The following is a 23,325-nucleotide window of genomic DNA, read 5'->3' as shown; positions in this document are numbered from 1 at the left end:
AGCTCTACCTCCTGAGCCACAGCCGCCCCGATATACACTAGTATAGACCAGGTGCATACTTTCAACTACTCAGCAGCGACCCATGGAACACAATCCGAAGAGGAGCAAAGACAGATTTACATGGACAGGAATACAAGTGTAAACATTGAAGCTAAGCCAGATTAAAATGATACAGAAGTTATACTCCAACTATTTTCTTTCCAGGATATACTCAAGTGATAATGTAACAAAAACCAGCAGGGCCATAGAAGGCTTTCATGACCCTGACCGTGTAACACATCTGAGTCAAAAGGACCTGTGCTTTAAATAGTAGGTAAAGTTGTAAGGGGTTGTGTCATGATTCACATTTTTTTAACAGAATAAGTAATAAGCATAATGGAGTTCAGTCCAGATAAATTCCTCGCACAGGAAATTTGTTTTCAAACCCTGTGTTGGCAATGCAGCACCCCTGGATGTATAGAGTGTAAGTACCAAAGTTTTTCTGTCATTAAGTGTTTCATGATGAGCGGACAAATATGATTCAAGACAAAACACATGTACCCAAGGAGTAGTTATGTAAACTATAACTACGTATCCAACTCTCATAGAAAAATGTTGTTCGGGGGGAAATTGGTAATTCTTACAGATAATGGTCTTTCTCCCAGTGGTGGGAACCAGTCGAATGACTTCTAATCAAAGCAAGCCAGTCTATGTCAACACAAAACTGTGTAATCGCTGCATCCTGCCTCCCTCTCCTCGTCTCCTGGCCCAGTCCAAACAATAGCACGGATTAACTGTGCTTCCCATCTACTGGCAGCAAGCAACAGAAACCAGGACCGCAATTAAGAGCCCCTCTGGCTGCTCTCTAGAGAGACAGTTTTGATGCTCTCGTGGTGCAGACGCCAAGGCTTGCCAACCAGCTCTGTGGGACACAGGCACACACTGCAGTAAAGAGGTTCGTATTGGTCATCGATAGTGTAGACAGGAAGGCTTTTGTAAGTCAAGGGCTTTCCATCAGCTAAAGAGAGCCTAGAGCACAATTTTTTGAACCTCTTACGAGCTTTAACCTGTCTACTACACTATCAGCTGAAACATGAAGGTAAGACGTCACCCTATGTAATGAAACTACTAATTGTGACTGATTGCAATTTATGCTGCCTCCACTGTGGTTTATATGAAGAAATGCAAAGACAAGGAATGAGGTTCTTGATTTTGCTATACAGATGATCTTTACTTTTATCCCTCAAACAGAGAACACCATAAAGCACATGCCTGTTTTAGCTCCAGTTATGCCCAGTGGATATAAAGGGCTTTGCTACCCACAGATGGCCACTGGAAAACCAAAAGTAAACCTTTCTGTGAGTCTTACTCTGAGCTGTGCAAACAATAAGCACTTTCATCTCATTACACTCATTTTCAGAGCGACAAACATACAATGGCTAATGGCTCTGACCACAGCAACAGCCACTGCAACACTTATCTAAACTGCACAGATTCACAGAAGACCACAGACGACACAGTGCCAGAGAGTGGCCATTGATGGCTCCAAGTACTTTCAACACAACAACTGCAGAGGGCTGTGGCTTTAGAGCACAGCCAAAAGTAGTACCTTTGCAATTATTATCGGTGCCTAAGTGCATCGCATTCACAACAGCTACCTGGCAGAGAGCAGAGGGGGTTGGGCCCACTAAACAGCCTTACCCAGCACAAGAATAAAGTATAGTTAGATGCATATAGACAGTGACTGTCAACTGAGTGTAGGGTAACAAACAGCTTCTAAGCACAACCAGTGCAGATGGAGGTATACCACAAACTCATGGGAGGTATAAGACATATACTGCAACAGAACAGCACAACACACAGCTCATGGGGTACACTTTGGATCAGATGCTTCGGATACTCAAAACCCTGTTCATAACATTCCCTGCAGCATCTGTAGTTGCAGTGGAATACAGTTACGGAGAAGAATGGTATAAGATAACAGATGACTCCTCTCTTCAGATGCTGACTTGAAGAGTGCAGTGGGTCTAAGGGAAAGGAAACTATCCAGATGTACTTCAACAAACATAAACGTGTTAGGCAGATCATGCATGAGGGAAGACATGTTTGTCAAGAACTAAGAAAATGTTGTTTTTTTTCTTTCATAAAGAAGACCCTCCTGTCTTTATTCATCTTTATTCATCACAAACTTGACTGAGAATTATGGACATAATATAAATATGTGCTGAGCACAGCGCTGATGTGTGATTTTAACTTTATTTATGCAAATGCGATCTTTTACAGAAGCTAGGGAAAAAAAACATTTGCCTAGAATTCTAGTTAAAAAGCACACTGATACGGAGCTGTGTGAACCACGCCAAAAGGTTTCTTTTCATGAGCATCAACATGTGATCAGCATGGCAAGTAATATGCCTTCTTATGGTGTGCACACTTGTGAAATGATGACACAGAGCAGCCAGGGTATATAGGTACATATCTTTCACAGCTGACAACACTACATTAGAATAAAGCTCATTTGGGTATAAAAAGAAAAACACTCTCCCATTCATTGTCTATGGAGCAGCTCTAAACTTCATACTTGGTGACATCAAGTACAACAAGAGATAACATGGTCTTCATGTTTCCTGATAATCCCTCTTAACTCTAAGACGAGGTAAAGCTTCCAGTCATTTCTTGGGGGTGTTGCAACTTCCTCCATTATAAACAATTGCTCAAATAGCATAAAGCAGCACCTACCTCCTTCACTGTCCATGGTCAAACATACAATATTAAAGTTCTTAGGGTGTGTGTGTGTGTGTGTGTGTGTGTGTGTGTGTGTGTGTGTGTGTGTGTGTGTGTGTGTGTGTGTGTGTGTGTGTGTGTGTGTGTTTTCAATGTAACCATAGTTTCCTCATTGCCTGGGCCACACCTCACCCAAACCAAGTTTGTGAGAACCTTGAGTAAAAAAAAAGAGGAAGCAAATACCTAATTGACTGCCTTTCGAAAGCATTCTCTTTGTGCATAAACAATCATGAGAGCGATTTCAGACTCCCTCTGGATTAGCGCCACATGAACAACCACACCGGCCGAAAAACAAGCTTAACCGGGCACATCTCATTATCCAATTCAGGAGCTGGACTTGTTTCCCATGTCCCATGTTTTTGTCATCATTTAAGTTGCCTGATGTGAAAGATATCATATCACTAATGGACGGACACACAATCCGTTTGTCTGCACACTGTCAACCCTCAGAGAAAATCAATGAGCCATTTAATTCAGGGCAATGGACAACCACGGACATCAGTGCTAGAAGAGCTGACCGTGTAGCACATGGCATATGCCTACGGCTGAACAATATGGGGAAATAATGTAATTGCGATTTTTCAGAACAATATTGATATTTAGTATGACCATCACAACACTGAATACAGTCAGCATATCAACTGCTCTTTCATGCTCTGTGCAATGGTGGAATGAGATCCATGAATTGATGAATAACATCTTTATTAAGCTACGGAATTGTAGAAACCTTTAATTCCTGATAGAACATTATGACGTATAGCTTCAAGCCTTGTCAAAATTTAATCCTCAAGACATAACTTAAATGAAGAATGAAAAAAAAATCCCGCCAGAACAATAGACCTGGTGTGAACATTAATTCATGGAAAATAAATATAAATCTTACTGATCTCCAGTCAGTTACAGTAGTGTAACTTTAATGCCTAGTTGTAAATATCCTGTTAACCGGTCATGTTTCAGCCTCCAGATTAGGCAGGGACATTGATGATCACTTTGAGGATGACCTCCTGCACTTTACCCACCAGTAGAGAAGCAAGACACAGAAACTTAACTTATTCTTGACAATGAGCTGCAGCAAGTTTGCTGACGGACAAACTGAAACCTACACTGTATATTTACTAGCACTTGACAACTTTACTGTTCTCTGCTCCGTCACCAACACCTTTCTGCTCTGACCTACCGTCTCTCTTTCTCTCGACCACACACTCCCTAGTACGCACAAACGGCAGAGGCCTACACACTACACACTGAGCTATTCCCCAAAGGAGCTACACTACTTTTACAACAGTGTAATACGTAAACATGTGGATTGAGCAGTACTACCAACATCTAAGCTTGTGCGTGGCATTTTACAAGTTGTTCTCTTCATCTACTCTAATTTGCATGTCACATGGAACTTAGGGCAGTGAAGAGTGTGTGCATGTGAAGCCCACAGGGTCCTGTACTTGGTTAGATTGTATAGCATTAAAAAACGAACTTTTTTTTAATCATCACAGCTATTGCGATTAGAAGATTGCGTTCTATTACATTGCAATGTATGCTCTGTAAGCAAACTAACAGCCGAAGGTGTTACAGCTAGGTGTGAAAAAATGTGTGAAACAGGTGCTAGCCACATTGCCAAACTCATTACACCAATATGCTGAAGCTGGGTATTAATATGACTTTGATTAAGATGCCCTGTGTAGTCTGATGTCAAAAACCTGTGTCCTGACACAGGGACATGCTTTTCGGGAGTGGGGTCGAAAAGGACACTGAGTTGGTGCCGCAGGCAACGAGCCTGATCCATCCAGCTTAAAAGAATAGATATTAAAACATAAAATAATACCCATGCCTGTTTGAAAACTACAGACTTTCATGAATGGGCTGCATCGAAGATGTAGCTCAAATCCTGTGTGGTAGTACTTCACTGTATCTCTCCATTTTCTAATTAACAACGTGACTCATTTCATTGCTTTAGCATCATTCATCAGCCAATATTTTTTTGCATACCTACAGCTGGAGCATCATACTCATCACCCAGCAGTATTTCCGGTGCAGAGTATGCCAGAGATCCACAACTGGTTGTCAGCTTTTTCCCCGGCTGAAACTTGTTACTGAATCCAAAGTCAGTGAGCTTGACAAGCCCTTGTTTTTCGAAGAACACCACATTCTCTGGCTTGAGGTCCCTGTGCACCACATGCAGCCGATGGCAGTAGGAGATAGCATGCACAATCTGGGCAAAATATTTCTTTGCAAGCTCTTCGTTCAGACCCTCCTCATGTTTCATGATGTAGTCAAACATATCCCCTCCATCGCCTAGCTCCAAGATTAGGTAAAGCTTGGTCTGAGTATCTATCACTTCGTACAGGCGCACAATGTTGGGGTGCTGGACCAGCTTCATGCAGCGGACTTCCTGGAAAAGGTGGCCTGTGGCCACGGTGTCTAGCTTAGTCTTGTCGATCACCTTCACCGCCACTTTCTCCCCAGTGAAGACGTGGCGCGCCAGCTTGACCACGGCAAAGTGGCCACGGCCCAGCGTTTTGTCCAGGTCATACAGGCCAGCAATCTTGCCATCATAGCCCCGCTTGAAGCCTGCCATAGCTGGTGAGGGCGATGGAGAGAGGGGAGACCCCCCTTTAGGCAGGGGCAGGTTGGCTGAGTGGTGGGGGTCCAGATTAGTTCAGTTCATCGAAGGCTGAAGGTGAAACCCATGGCTCCAGCTTCCTAAATTATTACAACAAAACAATTACTACAATTTCAAAAAACGTTTTACATTATATGGGCAAAGTTGACCAATAAACTGAATGAGATATTTAATTTCAAAACATGCGTTCACATCATTGTAATATTTGAATAGCAACATTAACTTAAGTGTTCCCTCCCTTCCCTCAACAGCGAAACAGAAAACAGAATAATGCGTGGTTATATATTATGTACGTTAGCGCATAAAAACGTCATACTTGCTGCATATTTAGATGGGCATGTTTTGACAGGATGGCTGTTGAACTAACGTCAGCTAATGTGTCTTGACAAGTAAAACTTTCCTAAACTATGACAAAAGGTCGTCCTTTAGTCGCATGTATAGGCAGCTGTTTTGCTACCAGAAAAGAGTTTGACAGACTAGTCCAAAAGTAAGCTGCATAACGGGCCCACGGTAACGTTAGCACACACGTTAGCACCAACGTTACCAGGGGGCTAGCTCGTTGTTCATTGATTGATCAACGTTAGCTTTACTGACTTACTGCCGTTAACTGCTTTCGTTCTTTAAAAGCACCGCCCGCTAATTCACAAACCCACCAAACAATAACACAACAACACATTTAGCTCTGTAACAAATCGCTGGTCATATAGGTACACACGAGTGTTGCTTTACATATCACACTGCTAGTCGTAGTTAGCATGTAGCAAGCTAAAGTTAATACGGCTCGCTCAGCTCACCTCTCCAGCGTCGCTTCGGTAAACATAAAGCCCCGGTACCTTTGGATTCTTAGGGCGCTCTCGACTGAAGCTTGTCGCAATATTATCACAGAAGACGAGAGTGGTACAGCCTCCTCGAGGTGACCGCGGCACTCAAGAGGTGCCTATGCCCAGGGCTCATCTGTAATACGAGGCATTGCATCGTTGGTAACGGCAGCCCTGATCGGAATCGTTGTATCCTCCCAGCCGAGGTGGTGGGGCTGTGATGCCGCCTTCACGTGCTGAAAAAAATGTCAAGATTTTACACTACCATCAGACTTTTCCCGATAGGGATTCAGACATAGCCTACACGTGTTCGGTTATTTAATTAGAACTATTTCCACTGTTCACAGAGATGACATAGTAGATAGCCTATGCATCACTAATGATTAATATTCTCGCGAAACCATAATATATAAAGCAGTAATTATACCTACCAATGTAGCCTATCATGGGGTGGACTGTTCATTTTGTCCGAACTAACAGAAGCGAAAAAAGATTGGTGGTTGATGTTTTGGTACTTTTTCCCACTATTTTGTTATTATTGTGCGACCAAAATCGCTTCCAGTGTGACAAGTTGTGTAGGCTATGTTCGCATTTGAGGGCTCAGAGTCAGGTAATCACGAGGACCACTGAAAGGCAGCATCGCAAACCGCATTCAACTCTGACGTCAAACAAAGTCTTTTGATGGGGGAATGTTGCGGAAATATTCTATTTACACAAAAATGGATAATAAACGGCGAAATTAGCATAGAAGTGATAAAGGTATATCGGTTTGGTCTTAATAAAAGGCGTAGTTAAAAAATGGTGTGTTTTAGGGTTAGCTGGGCGTCCAAATGTCGCACAAATATGCTACCAGGTGACACCAACATTTCGATCGTCCTTAAGTATTTGTGTTTGATACTACAAGGTTTACATGGTATACGTCTCTGTTCGATGGATCAATCGCCTGTCGGTGTTGCTTGGTCTGTACCAAGAAACGGTGTGTAGTGACATCTAGTGACAGACAAAATAGGCATTTGTTTTGGCTTGCACTGGACTCACCTGAGTATAATCATTCTCTGTTCGGAGGAGAAGTCTCACCCTGCACCATGGTTTTGAGTTAACAATAGGCCGTGTGCTGTTCACTGTCTCACAAAAACATGTTTCGTCACAACAGTGCTCATTCACTTTTTGCATTACATATCAGTAGGCTATCAACTAGTTAAGTTGCTTTGACCTTGCCCCTAAAGTTTTCACTTTATAGTGAACACTGACTAAAACACATAGGAATTAAAACGGTTTCAGTTATGTGCAAAACAACAAGGCAAGGCAAGTTTATTTTGTATAGCACAATTCAACAACAAGGTTCTTCAAATTACTTATAAGGAAGGAAACAGAACATGTAGGCTTATTATTATAAACAGTAGAGAGGAGCTTCCATGTAAAAAACAATTAATGAGGTTTTGTGAGGGAATCAAAAGAATGTTATGAAAGAGCTGCTCAAATGTATGTTTAGGCCTATTTATGGACATATTGATTTCTAGTTTCCCTTTAGCTAAGCCCAAGAGACAGTACCTACAATACTAGCATTGGTTTCATTCTGGCAGGTTACAGTATACCCACTTACTGTCACAGACAATATGTCATTGTTATGCAGCTTATAGAAAAGTATACCCACTTCCTCCTCGGTAACCTGCCCATCTAGTCCTAATCAATTACCACTGAATACCAACATCTGTCAACTTTCACACCTAATTGGAATGCAGCCATAAGTCATGTTATTAGCTCCATCTGTGCATTTCCTGTTAAAATGTTTGCAGTGAAACAAAAACTAAATAAAAAAATAATAAAAAATAATTCATGTCCATCCATTATGTTGTAAACGTGTCAAACATAAGATTGGGCCTATTCGCATAGACATGAAGCTTATTCAGAAATTTATGATACATCCTGCATTCACTCATGCCTTACGTTATCACAAGACATGCATTAGTTAAGCATGACTTGATGTGTAGTGTTATAAAGTGATATGCTTGTGCATGTGGCATTCACCCAGAGTGCTTAAATCACAGAGGAAAGGGTCACTGAAGATCATTCATTTATCATCCTATGATGAAGCATTCTCTGTTCTCTATGATTCAGCTCTGGGTCATCACTGCTCAGGTCAAATATTTGGAGAGTCTATAACCAGGAGCACTAACACTGTTCTGAAGCTTTCTGCAGAACAGTACCTTATTAATATACTTTATGCTATTCTTCTCCTTCAAACGGTCATCTGTCTGTAGGTATTTTGGATTTTCACCATAGTGTGAAAACATGAACAAGGTATCCTGAGCTGAGCTCTCAGTCTATAGGCCATGCCTTGAATATGTATGCAAAAGGAGATTTCAAATAGATCTAATGGGTTACGATGTCATACTCACAGCAATCAAATCAATACTGGCAGTGTTGCTTGCTTCTCTCTTTCTAAACTCAAGATGGGAGTGTTGCTTTGCATTTGATTTGATGGCACACTGTGTAGTACATGTCCATACACTGTACTACATACACTGTTCTAAAATAGGAATATGAGGTTGCTTCTCCAGTAAGTCGAAGGAGTTTCTTTGATGGAGCTTAAATATGTAGATTTAATTTATTTAGCTTAGGGGTCAGCTTATCATGATCACATTGTAGCATGGCCCATTAAATCTGCATTTAGGGCCTACGGTGTATCTTCTGAACTAAGAACTTCAGAATAGGTGTTTTTTAAGACTCACAAGAGGGTCCAAACATTTCACCTAAAGCTATCATAATGAACCTATGTCATAGTATACGTTCATAACTATATATAACGGATATGCAGTCATTTTCTTAGTGCATTCCAATGTGCACATTGCAAACATGCTCTGTCTATTTTTACATTGTGGTATTACTACATTTACTAAGGCTAAATCAAGTATCTCAGTACTTCATTTTCCACTGTATCAGATAAATATACACTAATTGTTTTGTTTTTTCAATTTAGACATTTTCATTTCAGATTAAGAACAAGTAGACGATCAGCAAAAGTAGATAGCCATACAAACAAGAACAGTATTTAATAAGTATATATAATAAGTTAAAAAAAAATCCATAAATAAACAATGGCAACAATAGTCACAATATGTCAATATGTCAAACAGGGGCCACAGAAAACAATTAATCAAAGAAAACAATTAATGAAAACATGTTAATGTGCGCTCATTTTTTCAGTTGATTAGATATACACTAATACACTAATAATGCACAATAATTATTACATATGAAGATGAGACACTGTCCTCGCGAGATATGGGGGACGGGATTTCCCTCGGCGGGAGGTGGAGTCTGGACCCACTATCGCTTTACAGGCGGCTGTTCTCTCTCCCTCTCTCTGCCTCTGTACAGCTAGGCTAGCTTCTAAACACCACCACCAAGCACCGCCTGTGTCTCGGAGAATTTAATGACTGAACACGCTGTTGTTTTTACCAAGAGTGTCCGTGTCCGCCGCTGTTCTTCTCGTCATTCCGTCCGCATGTCTGTGGGCATGTTCAGGATCGTCTCTGGTGCCGCCTGAATGAGCTAACGTTCACCTCTCAACTGTCCGCAAAGGCAAAAGCAACATTTTCACTCAAACCCCGGGTAAGAATGATTGCACACACAATGGCTTTGCATTTGTCACGACATTTGTATCGATACAATTCTGTCAGCCTGACTGTCACGGGGCTTTGCTCCTGCAGGTGTTGGCATCGCTCACAAACGAGTGCGTCCAGCTGCTACCGAAGTAAGAAAGGAGCTTCCAGCTGATGTACAGTTATAGTTCAAGATATGCTCACAGATGGGCATAATGTTTATAGATAGACCTTGAACAAATCTATTACAATACATGTACTTGGTGCTGTTGATGTAGGCTACACCTCTAGAAAAGCATTAAAACATGGGATAAATGAACGTATGATTAAGTGAATGAATGAGTACTCGTCAACGGTGCAGGATATGAACACATTATCTTAGAATGAAATATGTAGTACCCACAGTATATACACCTACCTGTGTGCAATGTGGTTTTGTACTTTAAGTATTAAAGCTGACCTGTAGGCACATGGGATGGAACGATACACTGGGTTCACAATACGATTTTCACACAATTTTTAACAAAATGAGAAGGCATGAGTGAAAAAGATCCCTTCATTGAAATCTATAAAAAACAATTGCAATTGAATTATTATTATTTCTGAGTTGGGTATAAACTGTGAAAAACAGTCAATTTTTTTCTCTGCCAAAACAAAACTTGAATTTAAAAAAAAACAAACTTAACGCCTGGCCTGTGTTCCTACCTTGGAATATACGTGTTTTGTAAGGAATATTGGTGTATGGCTGGACGTTATGGCCAACATCTTATTTTGATACCAATATCACCATACAGCATGTTCGGTGGTAGTTTATTAAATAGTCAATATGACATAACATGGTGAAGCCTATTTTTGTTTTGTGTGAATTGGATCCTTGACAGATAAAAAAAACACTGTGTATTTTGTCATCACATTAAGAATTTTAGTATAAAATATTAACTAATTTCACTTTAGATTGTCTGAAAAATTTGAGTCAGTATGTGCTTGTTAATATCAATCACGATACGATTCCATAAAAGACGCTAAATGATGACCAGTGAACATCAAATTATCGCCCAGCCCTAGCATACGATGGTCTGTGATCAAAACAGCCTCATATCTTGAAAACACCATGAAAACACCAATGCACAGCGTAATCTCGTTGACTCCTGCACTTGTTTTGGAGGATGGTGTTGTAAATGTGCTTGTGAGCGTGGCTCAGCCAGTGATGACGGGGGATTCTCACGCTGGTCACGTTGGTTGAACTGTGTTGTGTAGTTCATCACTCTCGTGCAGTATCTGCACATTGGTTTTGTATGGTTGTCGTTTTCTCACCTTCAGAAGCCAAAACGCTGCCACACCTCCGATTTAAGACAGGCTGGTGCATCCTCATTTTCTCTTAATGCATCCACGATCACGTTGATTACTTCACCACATGCAATCTGATTCCATTTGTCAATTTCTTTTTATTTCCCCTTTCCTTTTACATATCTGAAAGGAATGGGTCTTGTGTTATAGACCCAGAGCTCTCGACACTATTCTCACACTTTGATCCGATTTCTGCTCTTGTCTTTTGGAATAATTCAGTAATAAGTCAGTAATAAGTAGTTTTTTTCTACTCTTCACAAAACTGAAACAAGAAAGATGAGTTTGAATCACGGACTGGGAATACTCTTGCATTTTTGAGGGGAAAATATACTTGCAGTCTTGTCTCTAAAATAACTGATATTCATGTATAACATCCCCCGGTGCTGGCTATTGAAATGTGTCAAAACGGAAGTGCTCACTCACAGTATGGGGGTTCAATATATACTTTGTTGGAAAACAGATTATTAGGGTAAATATACCGCTGCAGAGCTGTACATAAACGTCTATGCAGAGAGCTTTACTCTGTAAAAGGTCTTTTTAGGTGTTGGCAGTTCAAGAGGGATGTGGAGGAATAACAGACTGTTGTCATTCTGGGCTGTCTGTTTCCACATGAAAGTCTACGATGCAACAAGTGACTTATAGATGTCCAATGTTTTTTGTCCATATAATGTGGTTGGTAAATGTAAGACCCTCTGGTTCACATGCTGGGCTGTTAGACACCTATGTACTTTTTTGGGACTGAATCCAGAGTAGGTGACAGCCCGAGGGGGGGGGGGGTGGTAGCATTTAATGTTATTTTGATCAATCATTTATTAAAACTAACTGAAACTCCTTTGTATTGCTTGTTGTCGCATTTTAGGGTTTACTGATAAAAAGCAAGGCACATCCGTTTCCCTATAAGCTTGTCTGTGGGTACCATCTCAGACTCTTGTGCAGCTTAAGGCCTATGCAGGTTACCCTTAAATCTAGTTTAGCCAAAATATATATATATAAAGAAATTCAAACTATCAGTTGTGAGTTATTTAGGCTAAAATTTAGTGGTGTTTTTTTTTCAAGAGTGTTTCTTTGGCCGTTTTCAAGCCTTTTATTATATAGGACAGACAGAAATGGGGGGAGAGAAGGAGAGGGAGTTGAACCCGCGGCCGCTGCCTCAAGGACCTTCACTCGGCCGCCCCATAATTGAGTGTTTTTGAAAGTAATGAACCAGTGAAATGGTTTGCAAGCTTTTGGGCTCTTACATTGTCTAACGATCCAGGTTCCTTTGTGACATAATATTTTATTTGGCCTGCCCAAACTGCCAGGAACAAGGAGAGCACAATTATCAGAAGCTTCATCTAGACAAGAAACCTTGTCCTGTCAGTGGTGGTCAGTCATCATAAACTAACAAACTTTGTTAATGGAGATTTAAAAAACAGTGCAGTCCTTCATAAATTTTACAAGATGGCAAATCCTCTGGATACTAGGTTAACCAAGTTTCCAATATATACGAGAGCAGCAACTTGCAGATATCTTCAATCGTCCATCCAGCCTTGGTATTCTGCTTCTGTCCCTTTCTGGAATATTGAAAGCTGTCCTTGGCCAGTCCTGAATTGCTGTGTGTAGAGACGACACACTGTAAGGCTTGGTCTTATATTTCACAAGGCAAAGTGGGTCACTGTTAGCAAATGATATAGAGAAGGACAGAAATGTTATTAAGTAGCAGCCGGCTATCAATCAGGCGAGTAATCAGTCTCCGCTTGGAATAGGCTAGTTGACAGACGTGCCATGTGTCTAACACAGACCAGGGGCATTTTCTGACACTCACTGCAGTCATTATGAAGCATCGAGCCATTTTTCACCACTAGACTGGACGACATTGCATTTATGTAATAGAACAATGTGTGTGTGTGTGTGTGTGTGTGTCTGTGCTTCTGTCCAAACATGTTTTGAGAAACGGATGCAAAGTGAGAGAAAGGATATGAGCCTTGTCTTTGTACAGCCAGATTATGGCTGCTGGGCCATTAACTCTCCCTAGTGCCACACTGAGCTCCAAGCTGCTTGATCCAACCTGACAGGCCACTTTGGTCCAGGAATAACGATGACAATGAATAAGCACGCATCATCACGGCCAGAGGAGATCAGCAATCAAGTGGCCAAAGGGAAAGAAAAGCAGGCTGAGAGATACAGTAGATTCTCCTCTCCTCTTTTCCTTTTTGTCCATCTCTTTTGAAGAGGCATATCGGGATACACCGAGATTATTTGAAAGGGTATGAAATGTCGAAAAGGAGCAAGGATTAACTCTAAAAAAGGGGGGACACTGTGAGCAGTAAACACCAGGGGCCAAATGAACCGCCACAGCGCATGGCTACTGCCACCACACCCCTCCCATAGCCCTCTTAGCTTTCCAGGATTCTCATTAAAATGCATTGGACACTCCAGTCGGCCCTGCACCGCCTTCCACCACATCACTGGGCTGCTTTTCGTCTCCAGAGCAAAACAGATATGTTAACCAGTAACACTGGGAAAGCTGGAGCTTCAGCATCAGTCTTGAAGGCAGCGCTGAGAAAACAGTGACCAATTTTGTTTAAGATGATAAGGAATAAAATTAACAAGAAGACATGACTGTTCAACTTTTGGAGCACAATAGTGCACAGCGCATGTCGTGTGATGAGAAACAACCAATCACAAGCGGCACTTTTATTATGTAAATATCAGAGATACCACAGTGTGTTTATGAGCGGTTTGGGGTGGCCGGTCCAGTCTTTAACAGCAGCATATCTTGCCTTCTGTAGTAGTATTAGTCTACATATTCATGAATTTGGGTACATTTTTTTAACCTAAAAATATAAGGTAATTGTCTGATTTTGAGTTACTAACTAAGCTGGACTGGTTTCTTGGACAGACTTGGTTGTCAGGAGCAGATGTTTCATGAAAGCAATATTCTTTCCATTGATGTGATTATATGTAACTCAGTTTTAAACCAATAAGAGATGTATTTTACAACAAGGTCTACAAGGTTTACGACAAGGTCATTGGGTATACTGTTGACCGTTTTTTGCATTTTCTAGACTCCATTTGCCATACCTTATATGTCAAGCTTCAATCCATCTTTCCATATTTTAATACTTCTACATTTCAGACCAAAAAGACCCACATCTGTCTCCATTTACTTTGGGGTTAAGGCTGTAGAAGAAATTGGTTGCACTTACGCACGCACAGATAATAGTTTTGCTCCAAAATCATGTCTCACTCAGAAAAGATATTTTCTACACTGCTGCTTTTACTATTTCAAGTATTCTATATATGTAGGCGTACTGCCTCAAGGTTTATTGGGCAGAGAAATCCAATTGCATAAGTGCTGATGTACAAAAAGGTTGTGTGCCTGATGGTGGTTCTCAGATCAGATAGTGTGAGCATAATGGTGTGCAGTGGAGTGTGTGTAGCTCTGGTTTAGAATTTGTATTTGAATGTTAAGAAAACTAGTGCAAAAATGTCATCATAATGAAATCAGCCTGTGACCCCCCCCCCCCCGATTAAATCTCTTATAATTATTTGCTTGTTGGAAAATGATAGTCAGTACAAAGTCAAATGTTGATGTAACTAGGCTAACGGGGGCGTTCACACTGTTGTTATTCTACAACTGCTGTATCTGCTGTATCTTTAGAAATAGTAGAGCTGCACCCTGTCTTGAGATATTTTCCTTTAGTATGCCTTTCATGGCGTATTAATCCACATTTTTTACACTGATGTTAAATCAAATGGCTACTAGTGATGTGAAAGGGTTCACTCATAGTGATGAACACAGAGAATTATAGCTAACTCTGCAGCCTCAAAGCCTTTTAAATATATTTTAGCTGATTCATTTGGATTTTAAGTATATTGATAACTGCAGATTTTTTTGCTAAAAAGCTCTGATGAAGCGACTGTGCACCGCCCCCATATGTTACCCTGTTAAATCCACACACACACACACACACACACACACACACACACACACACACACACACACACACACACACACACACACACACACACACACACACACACACACATTCCTTTTACACTTCTGAAAATTCCATTTTTCCGATTACAAGTGAACGCAGCATAACCGTTAGTGACCATCTGGACCGGCAGACCAACGGCTGTCAGCAGTGTCACTAACATGGCGGCTTATTTACATCTAGGGAGCGAATGTCGCCACAGATTGGAACTCGGCAAACACGGCAAGTAGGAGTGCTTTCATTAGTGGGTCATATGATCAATCACCATTGTTTTAACTCACTCACTCAACATTTAACCAACTCCCTGACTTGTATATTGGATTGCTTTGATTTGTTGGTGAGGCAATTGACTCCTTAGTAAGTGTTCCTCAAATATCAACTTAGAACTTAGAATTCCTAGCACTGACATGCCCCTTATTTTTCGTAGTTGTTCCCAACTGAACTACCTTTAGCTGCAAGATGTGTTGTGAATACCGCCCCAGATTTCTTGGTCTTATGCATCACCGCGTTTCCTGTCTGAAGACAGTCCCTTCCGTCAGCAGTACAGAGAGATACCTCTGTGTAAAGCACTTTGTAACCTATGTTTTGAAAGGTGCTATATAAATAAAAAGAATGGATGAATTAATGAAAGAAGTCATCATCACTGATGATCACTTGTTGCTGTCTGACTAAATCTCAAGTCCAATAAAAACTCAAGCTAAATTATGTCCTATTTTGTGTGTCCATGGTTTAACAGTAGTGAGTCCTGCCTTACAGTAGCTATGAATTATTACTGGGGATAGGGCATTAAGGTGAAAAGCTGTTGTATGTTATCATGAGATTTGCGGTAGGCAAGTAAACATTGCATGATTTCCTGCATTAACTTAATTTCTCCAAATAACCTGACTGCTTTTAATCATGTATCCGGCTGTTAAGATTTCCAGGTCTAAGCTGGTCCAAGCCTGGTGTGTCTGCAATGCCACAGTGCTGTGTTCCCTGTTGTTTGAACAGGTCAGAGTTTGTTAAAAACAAAAAGTAATTTTACCTCTTTCCTATCGATGAAAAAGGCGTCTCACTGAAAAGGTGATCGTAATTGTTCATATGTTCGGCCGTGTTTCAACGGAGCGTTTGGACCCGGAAATCGTATTTTGAAAGGGTGTTACGTCAGACTTGACAGCTGGATAGGCAGTGAGAGAAGTAACAACAGGGCTGGTTACCTCAGTATTAGTATTTTGCAGTGGAATCCCATTGTGATGATCATATTGTCAGTTTGATTATCTGATTTTGATTTGGCATACATTTGTCATATTGTGATTGGTCTCACTGATTATCACGCTGAGATAGGGGATACGAACGCTCTGGTTTGTTTGCATTTCTTTAAAACAACCACAATCATCTTTGGCGGCGCTAAGCTCCAGATTCAGCTCCAGTGCCCTTGGAAAATGGTAGATGCTAGATCGTACCCATTGAACAAGTCACTGAACAAATGGCACACTACGCAAACGTCAACATGTAAGTCAGCAGCTGGATAACGTAAGCTATGAAGGTTCAGTATCACACAGGATATGGCAACACAAGTGATAGCAGTAGGTGACTCTTCAGAGGATAATTTGCTATGTTCCAATTGTGGCATTAGACTGGAGAGATCTGGGTACAGAAGCAGTGGCTTACTTAATAGCATACACTCAGAAATAGAATGTGGATATGAGACCATTCCCCATTGGTCGCATAGCTCATGCACAAGATGGATCTCATCTAACATTTGATTATATTTGGAACCGCTGTGACCTTTTTTCTTTCTCTTGGCTCTCTCCTTCACAACGCTGACAGAGACTTAAACCACTTGTCTTCAAGGTCACTTTAAATTGCAGACATGCACACAGTTAAGTGCTCTCTATGTTTTAGACTTCCTTTAACGTGATTAGAACCTGCATGTTTTGAAGAACCCCTTTCCAGAAGCAGAGAGCAGCTCGCAGTGTCCGGGCCTTTGTCTGTAGCCTGTTAAATGTGCTGATGTAAATGAGGGTGTTGTGTGCGTGCTGCGGTGTCTTGCAGTGGCTTTGACATTTCGAAGCCTTCAGTTGCTTGGCTTGGGCAAATTGCAGAGGGCATTGACTTGCGTCCCCGTGGGAGCCAGTGTGCAGTGAGAGAGGGATTAAGCAGCACTGCTGGCACTGTGAGCCTTGTGCTGCCCTTGTCCTTGTGGACTGAAGGAGCATGCAGGATGCCTGCCGAATGTTACCCTCACTAGCAGCTTCCTCTTCTTCACACTCCATTTCACTTTATTTTGGCTGCTGCGTCAGCATTGAGGCAATGCTACAGTATATCCACACACATCCACACATGGATGTGAATATTTTATCTTTCAGTAAATGTCCATGACAGGGAAATAGGGACTGTGCATAGGTGCCGACTTGGGTTAAACAGTGAAGATATATGGTCGGATGTAATCATATTGTGAAGAGACTGTGTTCCACATGGCTTAATATTCACATCAATGGATGACGTGATCATGGTGTCTGCAGGCATCATAAACCTACCTAATGTGTTTCTTGATGCACCTGGATGCAAAAAATGCAAAATGTAAAATAAATGTAACAACAAATGGCAAGTTAAGTACACACCTGGACATAATTTGTACATCACAGCGGATGATGATTTTCACCTTGCCTTTCAGGGCTTCCGTATAATTTGACTGATTTAATCAACTTGTTTGAAACCAAACATAAGAAGTTTTATTCAAAACAGCATGGGGACAAATTCACATTCTCAACTGGGCCATTCAGACCAAAGCAGCATGGAGCTCCGCAAGTCAATCCGGCAAGAAAACCCCCAATGAACAATATCAATATACTATATTATATATGATCAAATTCTGCACTTTTCCAAAACCCTCTGCCATCGTGTTGTCGGTCTTGTCATGTGTTCAGTGAAATTTGGCTCCTGCTACTCTGAGCTGCCAGTCTGCTGCTGCTGTAGAGCAGAGCGGACACTGTAAAGTGAGAGTTGATATGCAAAAATGAACTAGATTGGTTTTATTTCTAATTTTAAAAAAGCAAAACGATTGTGGTGGGGAGGCGGTGGCAAGTAATGTAATTGATGTATGCCCAAACACCACATAGCACCGGTTAAATCGACTACTGCAGCAAGCCTATCGGGAAATAACATAACAGCGTTTTTAGGCTCATTATGCAGTGAGTGATTTCTGCAGGAAGTGTACACAGATCTTTTCTTGGTAGTCTTAATGACCTGCATTTCTTTCTCATTTGAATTTAATGCACATTGGACTTTCTCCTTGCTGTTTGCTTTTGCTGCTTATCCAAATTTGCTTCTTTTTCATGATCTTGATTTTTTTCTTTCTTTTGAATGTAATAATAGCTATCCAATAATCCTTTTTTGGTGTCCTGTCTGCCCCAAGGCGATTTTCCCAGCATAAGGTCAACAGTGAAGGAGCTGTCAGGGTCAGAAGCTTGGCTACCGATCTTTACGGACCACGCAAAGCCATGCCTGGGGCACTGAGCGTCAGTGTGTACATACAGTGTAAAAATAACACGATCAGCCGCATGCAATTCTGTGCTTGGTCTGTCGGTACCAGTCATGTAAATGAGGTGGCCACAATACACATCATGGAACAAAAATAGTTTTTTTGTTCTGCTTTGTTTGCCTGAGTTGAAAGGAATTTAAAAGTCTTAACCTCTCTGTCATTTCCTATAGTTGTTTTCAAATCTTGAAAGCTTGACCAGGTCCAGTGTAGAGCTGCAGGGATAAGAACATTTATTTATTAATCAATGACTAGAAAATAAATGTGCAGCCCATTTTGATAATCCTTGAGGACATTTTATAACTAGAGATGCCAGACATTCTCTGTTATAAGCATCTCTAATTTAAGGATTTGCTGCTTTATCTCCATTGTATCGCAGTAAACTAAATATGTATTTTAAGACTGTGTCTTTTCAGCTGACATTATCCTCTCTTCTCTGGGGCAGCTGAATAGTGCTGCGTTTTGGGTAGTACATTTTGCCCAGCCTGTGTGCATTCTGAGTTTCATCTCAAAGAGTGACCCTGTTGTCAGTGACATATTGTACTTGTTGGGATGTCAAAAATAGCCCAGGGACTCTGCTCTACTCCTGATAGAGCGGAGGCAACACGCAAGAAACTGTAGGAGGAGCAGAAACAAATCGTGTAAGACAAACTGGGTAAAGAATGAAACTATGTACATGACAAAAATAACATTAGGGGAAAAGTCAGAGCAGTAATTGAAGTTTAGTGAGTGGTGGAATACTACTGACCCAACAGAGTCAGACAGAAAAATATAAATTGTTAATTAATATTTTGCCGGTCTAGGCTTGTGTCAGCGTTTTGTTCATGTCTCTGAATTTGTGCTGTGTGTTTACCTTGACTCAATTTAATGTTACTCTCTGCCGGAAGGCAGGTTTTAGAGAAGGGAAGAGTTGCTCATGTCTACCTAGTTCGATCCGAACATGCCTAACCTTGGTCCGACGAAACAAGGCGGTCTTTTGTCCGGATCAAATTGAACCGTGTTGGGTTTTGAAAGCATTTTTTGGATTGTTCAGACTTTTGGACCAATTACAGGAAGTTCTGGTAGGCCAGCATCATATTATAAGAGTAGGAAAACTCCTATATGACTTGGTGTGTAGGCCTATGTAGCCAGTGTGTGGTTGAGCAAAATAGAGAGTGATGGTTGATGCGCTCTGAGCCGACAACTGTCGGCGATCAGAGCAGACAAAAAAAAAAGAAAATGTAGTAAATGTACAGGGAAGGTTTCAATTTGTCTCCAAATAAGTGGTGCAGCTATTTATGTTTTGTCAAAAGGAGCTGTGGTTGCATATGGAGAGCAGTAGTCAGTTGGAATATTGTGACATGAAAAGTCTATCCACAAGCCAATCAATTACTTACTAAGTACTGGGAGACGCAGCTCAGGATGGCAATGGTGACAGAACGTCATGTGGAGTTCTTAAGTGTGCTCACATCAACCAAAACCTACCGGATGTGCCAAATGTACAATGTCAAAAAAACAAAAATGAAACTTAGACTTTCAGGTATGAAAAGGTCATAAATCCTATTTAGTCACATTGGATGTCATACCAAAGCACAGACCTTTCCCTCCTCCTTGGAAAAGTGGGGGATAAAATGGAGCGTTATTAAATTATAGCAAACATTTGCTGTAAGTTGGTTAAGCTAGCCTTGAGATAGGTATTTAGCATGCTAGCTGCCTCGGGTTTGCAGGCAGCTGCTGGCCTTTAACAGTTGGTTTGATTTAGAGTCTCTCAATGACTCACTTGTTCTCTCAGTATGCAGATGAGTAGAGAGCAATACTCTTGTTCTTTCGCTGTGCCTCCTCACAGTGTAATTTGTCTTGACATATCCAGGGAGGGTGACAGGGGATCTAAGGTTAGGAAAATGTCTCATTTGTTTGCCAAGGTAAACAACTACTATTCCCAAAGGTGAGAGCTGAAACCTGCTTTCATGAATCACTGCATTGCATCGCTTACATAAAGAGCACTGCAGCATTATAGTCTTTACTATTGATTTGTTAATGATACCAGTGCTCTTGTGCACCTCGTGCACTGGTAACAGGTAATTACTTTTAGTGTATTTGTTGGGGTTTCAAGTTGGCGCTTTTGATTAGTTTGTTCTTAACCTTATGTCCTTTCTTCTTTTCCCTTCCTTGCCTTCTCCTCTCCCACCCTGCCCTATCCTCTTCGTTCCCCCCTGTGGTCCACCCATTTTTGCCTGCTCTTCTCCCCTTTCTAAGCTGTTATCTGGAGGCGGATGTCTCGTCACTTCTCTCTGAGGTCGGAGGCCAGCCGGAGTCGAGAGTTGGGTCCGCAGCAGCAGTGATGCGGGCTTCATTGGCAGGCTGCAGGATGAGCGTGGGTGCGCTTCTCAACGGGCTGCTAGTCTCCATAGTTGCAGCTCTGCTTTGGAAGTATTCCAAGTTGAGTGAGCATGCTGCCCTGTTGGAAGAAGAGCTGCACATGACACGGCAGTCCCAGGAGCTCTCACAGGCCCGCATCGACTACCATGTCGCCCTCCAGGCTCTTCAGGAACACGGAACTCGCATGGTCTGCACTGGCAAGATGCACACAGATCGCATCTGCCGTTTCGACTACCTCTGCTATTGCTCCGAGGCGGAGGAGTTTGTGTTCTTCCACTCCAATTCCTCTGTCATGTTGCCAAACCTGGGGTCAAGGCGCTTCCAACCTGCCCTGCTGGACTTGTCCTCAGTAGAAGATCACAACACCCAGTACTTCAACTTTTTAGAGCTCCCAGCTGCTGCTTTAAAGTTTATGCCTAAACCTGTATTTGTACCAGATGTGACACTGATCCTAAACCGGTTTAATCCAGACAACCTAATGCATGTGTTCCATGATGACCTGATCCCAGCGTTCTACACAATGAAACAGTATTCAGACTTAGATGATGAGGCGCGATTAGTATTTATGGAGGGCTGGGGTGAAGGCCCGCACTTTGACCTCTACCGACTTCTCAGCAGCAAGCAGCCACTGCTCAAAGAGCAGCTTAGGAACTTTGGCAAGCTCATGTGTTTTACAAAATCTTACGTCGGCTTGTCCAAGATGACCACCTGGTACCAGTACGGTTTTGTTCAACCACAGGGGCCCAAAGCTAACATGTTGGTCTCAGGAAATGAGATCCGGCAGTTCGCCAGGGCTCTGATGGAGAAAATGAACATCACCGGAGTAGACGAGGTGGAGAAGGATGGAGGGAGCGCTGAAGACCAGAAAGAGAAAAAGGATGATTACATTGTTGTGTTTAGTCGTTCGACAACAAGGCTGATACTGAATGAAGCGGAGCTAATCATGGCACTGGCTCAGGAGTTCCAGATGAGAGTGGTCACAGTATCCCTAGAGGAGCAGTCTTTCCCCAGCATCGTCCAGGTGATCAGCGGTGCGTCCATTTTAGTCAGTATGCATGGAGCTCAGCTTATCACCTCACTCTTCCTCCCCAGAGGAGCTGCTGTGGTAGAGCTCTTCCCGTTTGCCGTGAACCCAGAGCAGTACACCCCGTATAAAACCCTTGCCACCCTTCCAGGCATGGACCTTCACTACGTCTCCTGGAGGAACACTAAGGAGGAGAACACCATCACCTACCCAGACAGACCCTGGGAACAAGGGGGCATCGCTCACTTGGAGAAGGAGGAGCAAGAGCGAATACTGGTGAGCAAAGATGTCCCCAGACACCTGTGCTGCCGCAACCCAGAATGGCTCTTCCGGATCTACCAGGACACTTTGGTGGACATCCCGTCCTTACTGGAAGTCCTCAAAGAGGGCATGAAGACCAAGCCCAGCATGAAGAAGTCCAAGCCGCTCAGCACAGTCCACCCAGGCCGGGTCAGAGAACCCCAGTGTCAGACCTCAGTACAAACCACTAATGCGGCTAAACTCACAGTCTCCTGGCAGATCCCGTGGAATCTGAAATACCTGAAGGTGAGAGAGGTGAAGTACGAGGTGTGGATCCAGGAGCAGGGAGAGAACACCTACATGCCTTATATCCTTCCCCAGCAGAACTACACGTTTTCAGAGAACATTAAGCCCTTCACCACCTACCTGGTGTGGGTCAGGTGCATCTTCAACAAGAACCTCCTGGGCCCTTTTGCAGATGTTCTGATGTGCAGGACCTAGTACAAACACCTTGCCAGTTTATGGCTGTGCAGTTTAACACAGAGGTTGATATACTGTATGCTTGTTCCAGACAATCAAATTGGAACAGTGGAGTGTTTGATTACAGTGTGTCCATTGGGGGTTGGCAAATGTGATATGGCACGTCTCTACAATCCTAGAACAGGCTGCTGTACTGTTGTACAGTAACTAATGTTTCCTAGGCCAGCACAGACAACATAGACACTTGGAAGAATTACGAAAGACAGGGACCACCCGGTCAGAACTGAATGGAAAGTATGAAAGTTTTTCCTTTACCTAGTGCTAAACAATGTCTCTACTGAAAATACCAGAATTCAAATCAGCAGATTTATTTATGTGCAAATAATATATAACAAGTTTTTTAGTGTTAGTCAAAACACTGGTTCTTTACCTTTTACAGTATGCAATATCGCTGCTCTGTGGGGAGCAAGAAAGATTTTAGAATAGATTGATTTTTAATGTTTTCTGACTTGTCCAATGTCTACTCTGTGTGTGGTACATGTCTGGCTTAGTGAACCTACCAGTAGTTCATTT

General features: G+C 42.0%; 2 protein-coding genes across 3 annotated transcripts in view; one reads left to right on the top strand and one right to left on the bottom strand.

Annotated features, from left to right (window-relative positions):
• Positions 1-6,364, bottom strand: part of snrka (SNF related kinase a) — a 50,880-nt gene extending 44,516 nt beyond the window's left edge. The window contains exons 1-2 of one of the 2 annotated variants that reach the window (XM_083918820.1): positions 6,175-6,364; positions 4,747-5,460 (exon numbers count right to left, since the gene is read on the bottom strand). In XM_083918820.1, coding sequence (XP_083774946.1) covers positions 4,747-5,335 — 589 coding nt within the window. In that variant the 5' untranslated portion in view covers positions 5,336-5,460; positions 6,175-6,364. The remainder of the gene's footprint in view (positions 1-4,746; positions 5,461-6,174) is intronic. The other variant, XM_083918821.1, reaches the window with a different exon arrangement.
• A 3,243-nt stretch (positions 6,365-9,607) lies between these two features.
• pomgnt2 (protein O-linked mannose N-acetylglucosaminyltransferase 2 (beta 1,4-)) lies at positions 9,608-22,888 on the top strand. Its single transcript, XM_083917608.1, has 2 exons — positions 9,608-9,813; positions 20,886-22,888. The coding sequence occupies exon 2, from the start codon at positions 20,971-20,973 to the stop codon at positions 22,771-22,773; it is 1,803 nt and encodes a 600-aa protein (XP_083773734.1). The 5' UTR covers positions 9,608-9,813; positions 20,886-20,970; the 3' UTR covers positions 22,774-22,888.
• Positions 22,889-23,325: the final 437 nt, after the last annotated feature.

This window comes from Echiichthys vipera (genome assembly GCF_963691815.1).
Source record: "Echiichthys vipera genome assembly, chromosome: 8".
Taxonomy (NCBI): Eukaryota; Metazoa; Chordata; class Actinopteri; order Perciformes; family Trachinidae; genus Echiichthys; species Echiichthys vipera.
The sequence above is the reverse complement of the archived record's forward strand: the minus strand, read 5'-3'. Positions and strand labels throughout refer to the sequence as shown.

What these genes read in the sequence shown, in the direction of transcription:
- pomgnt2 (XM_083917608.1), top strand. Translation starts at nt 20,971, where the DNA reads ATGCGGGCTTCATTGGCAGGCTGCAGGATGAGCGTGGGTGCGCTTCTC.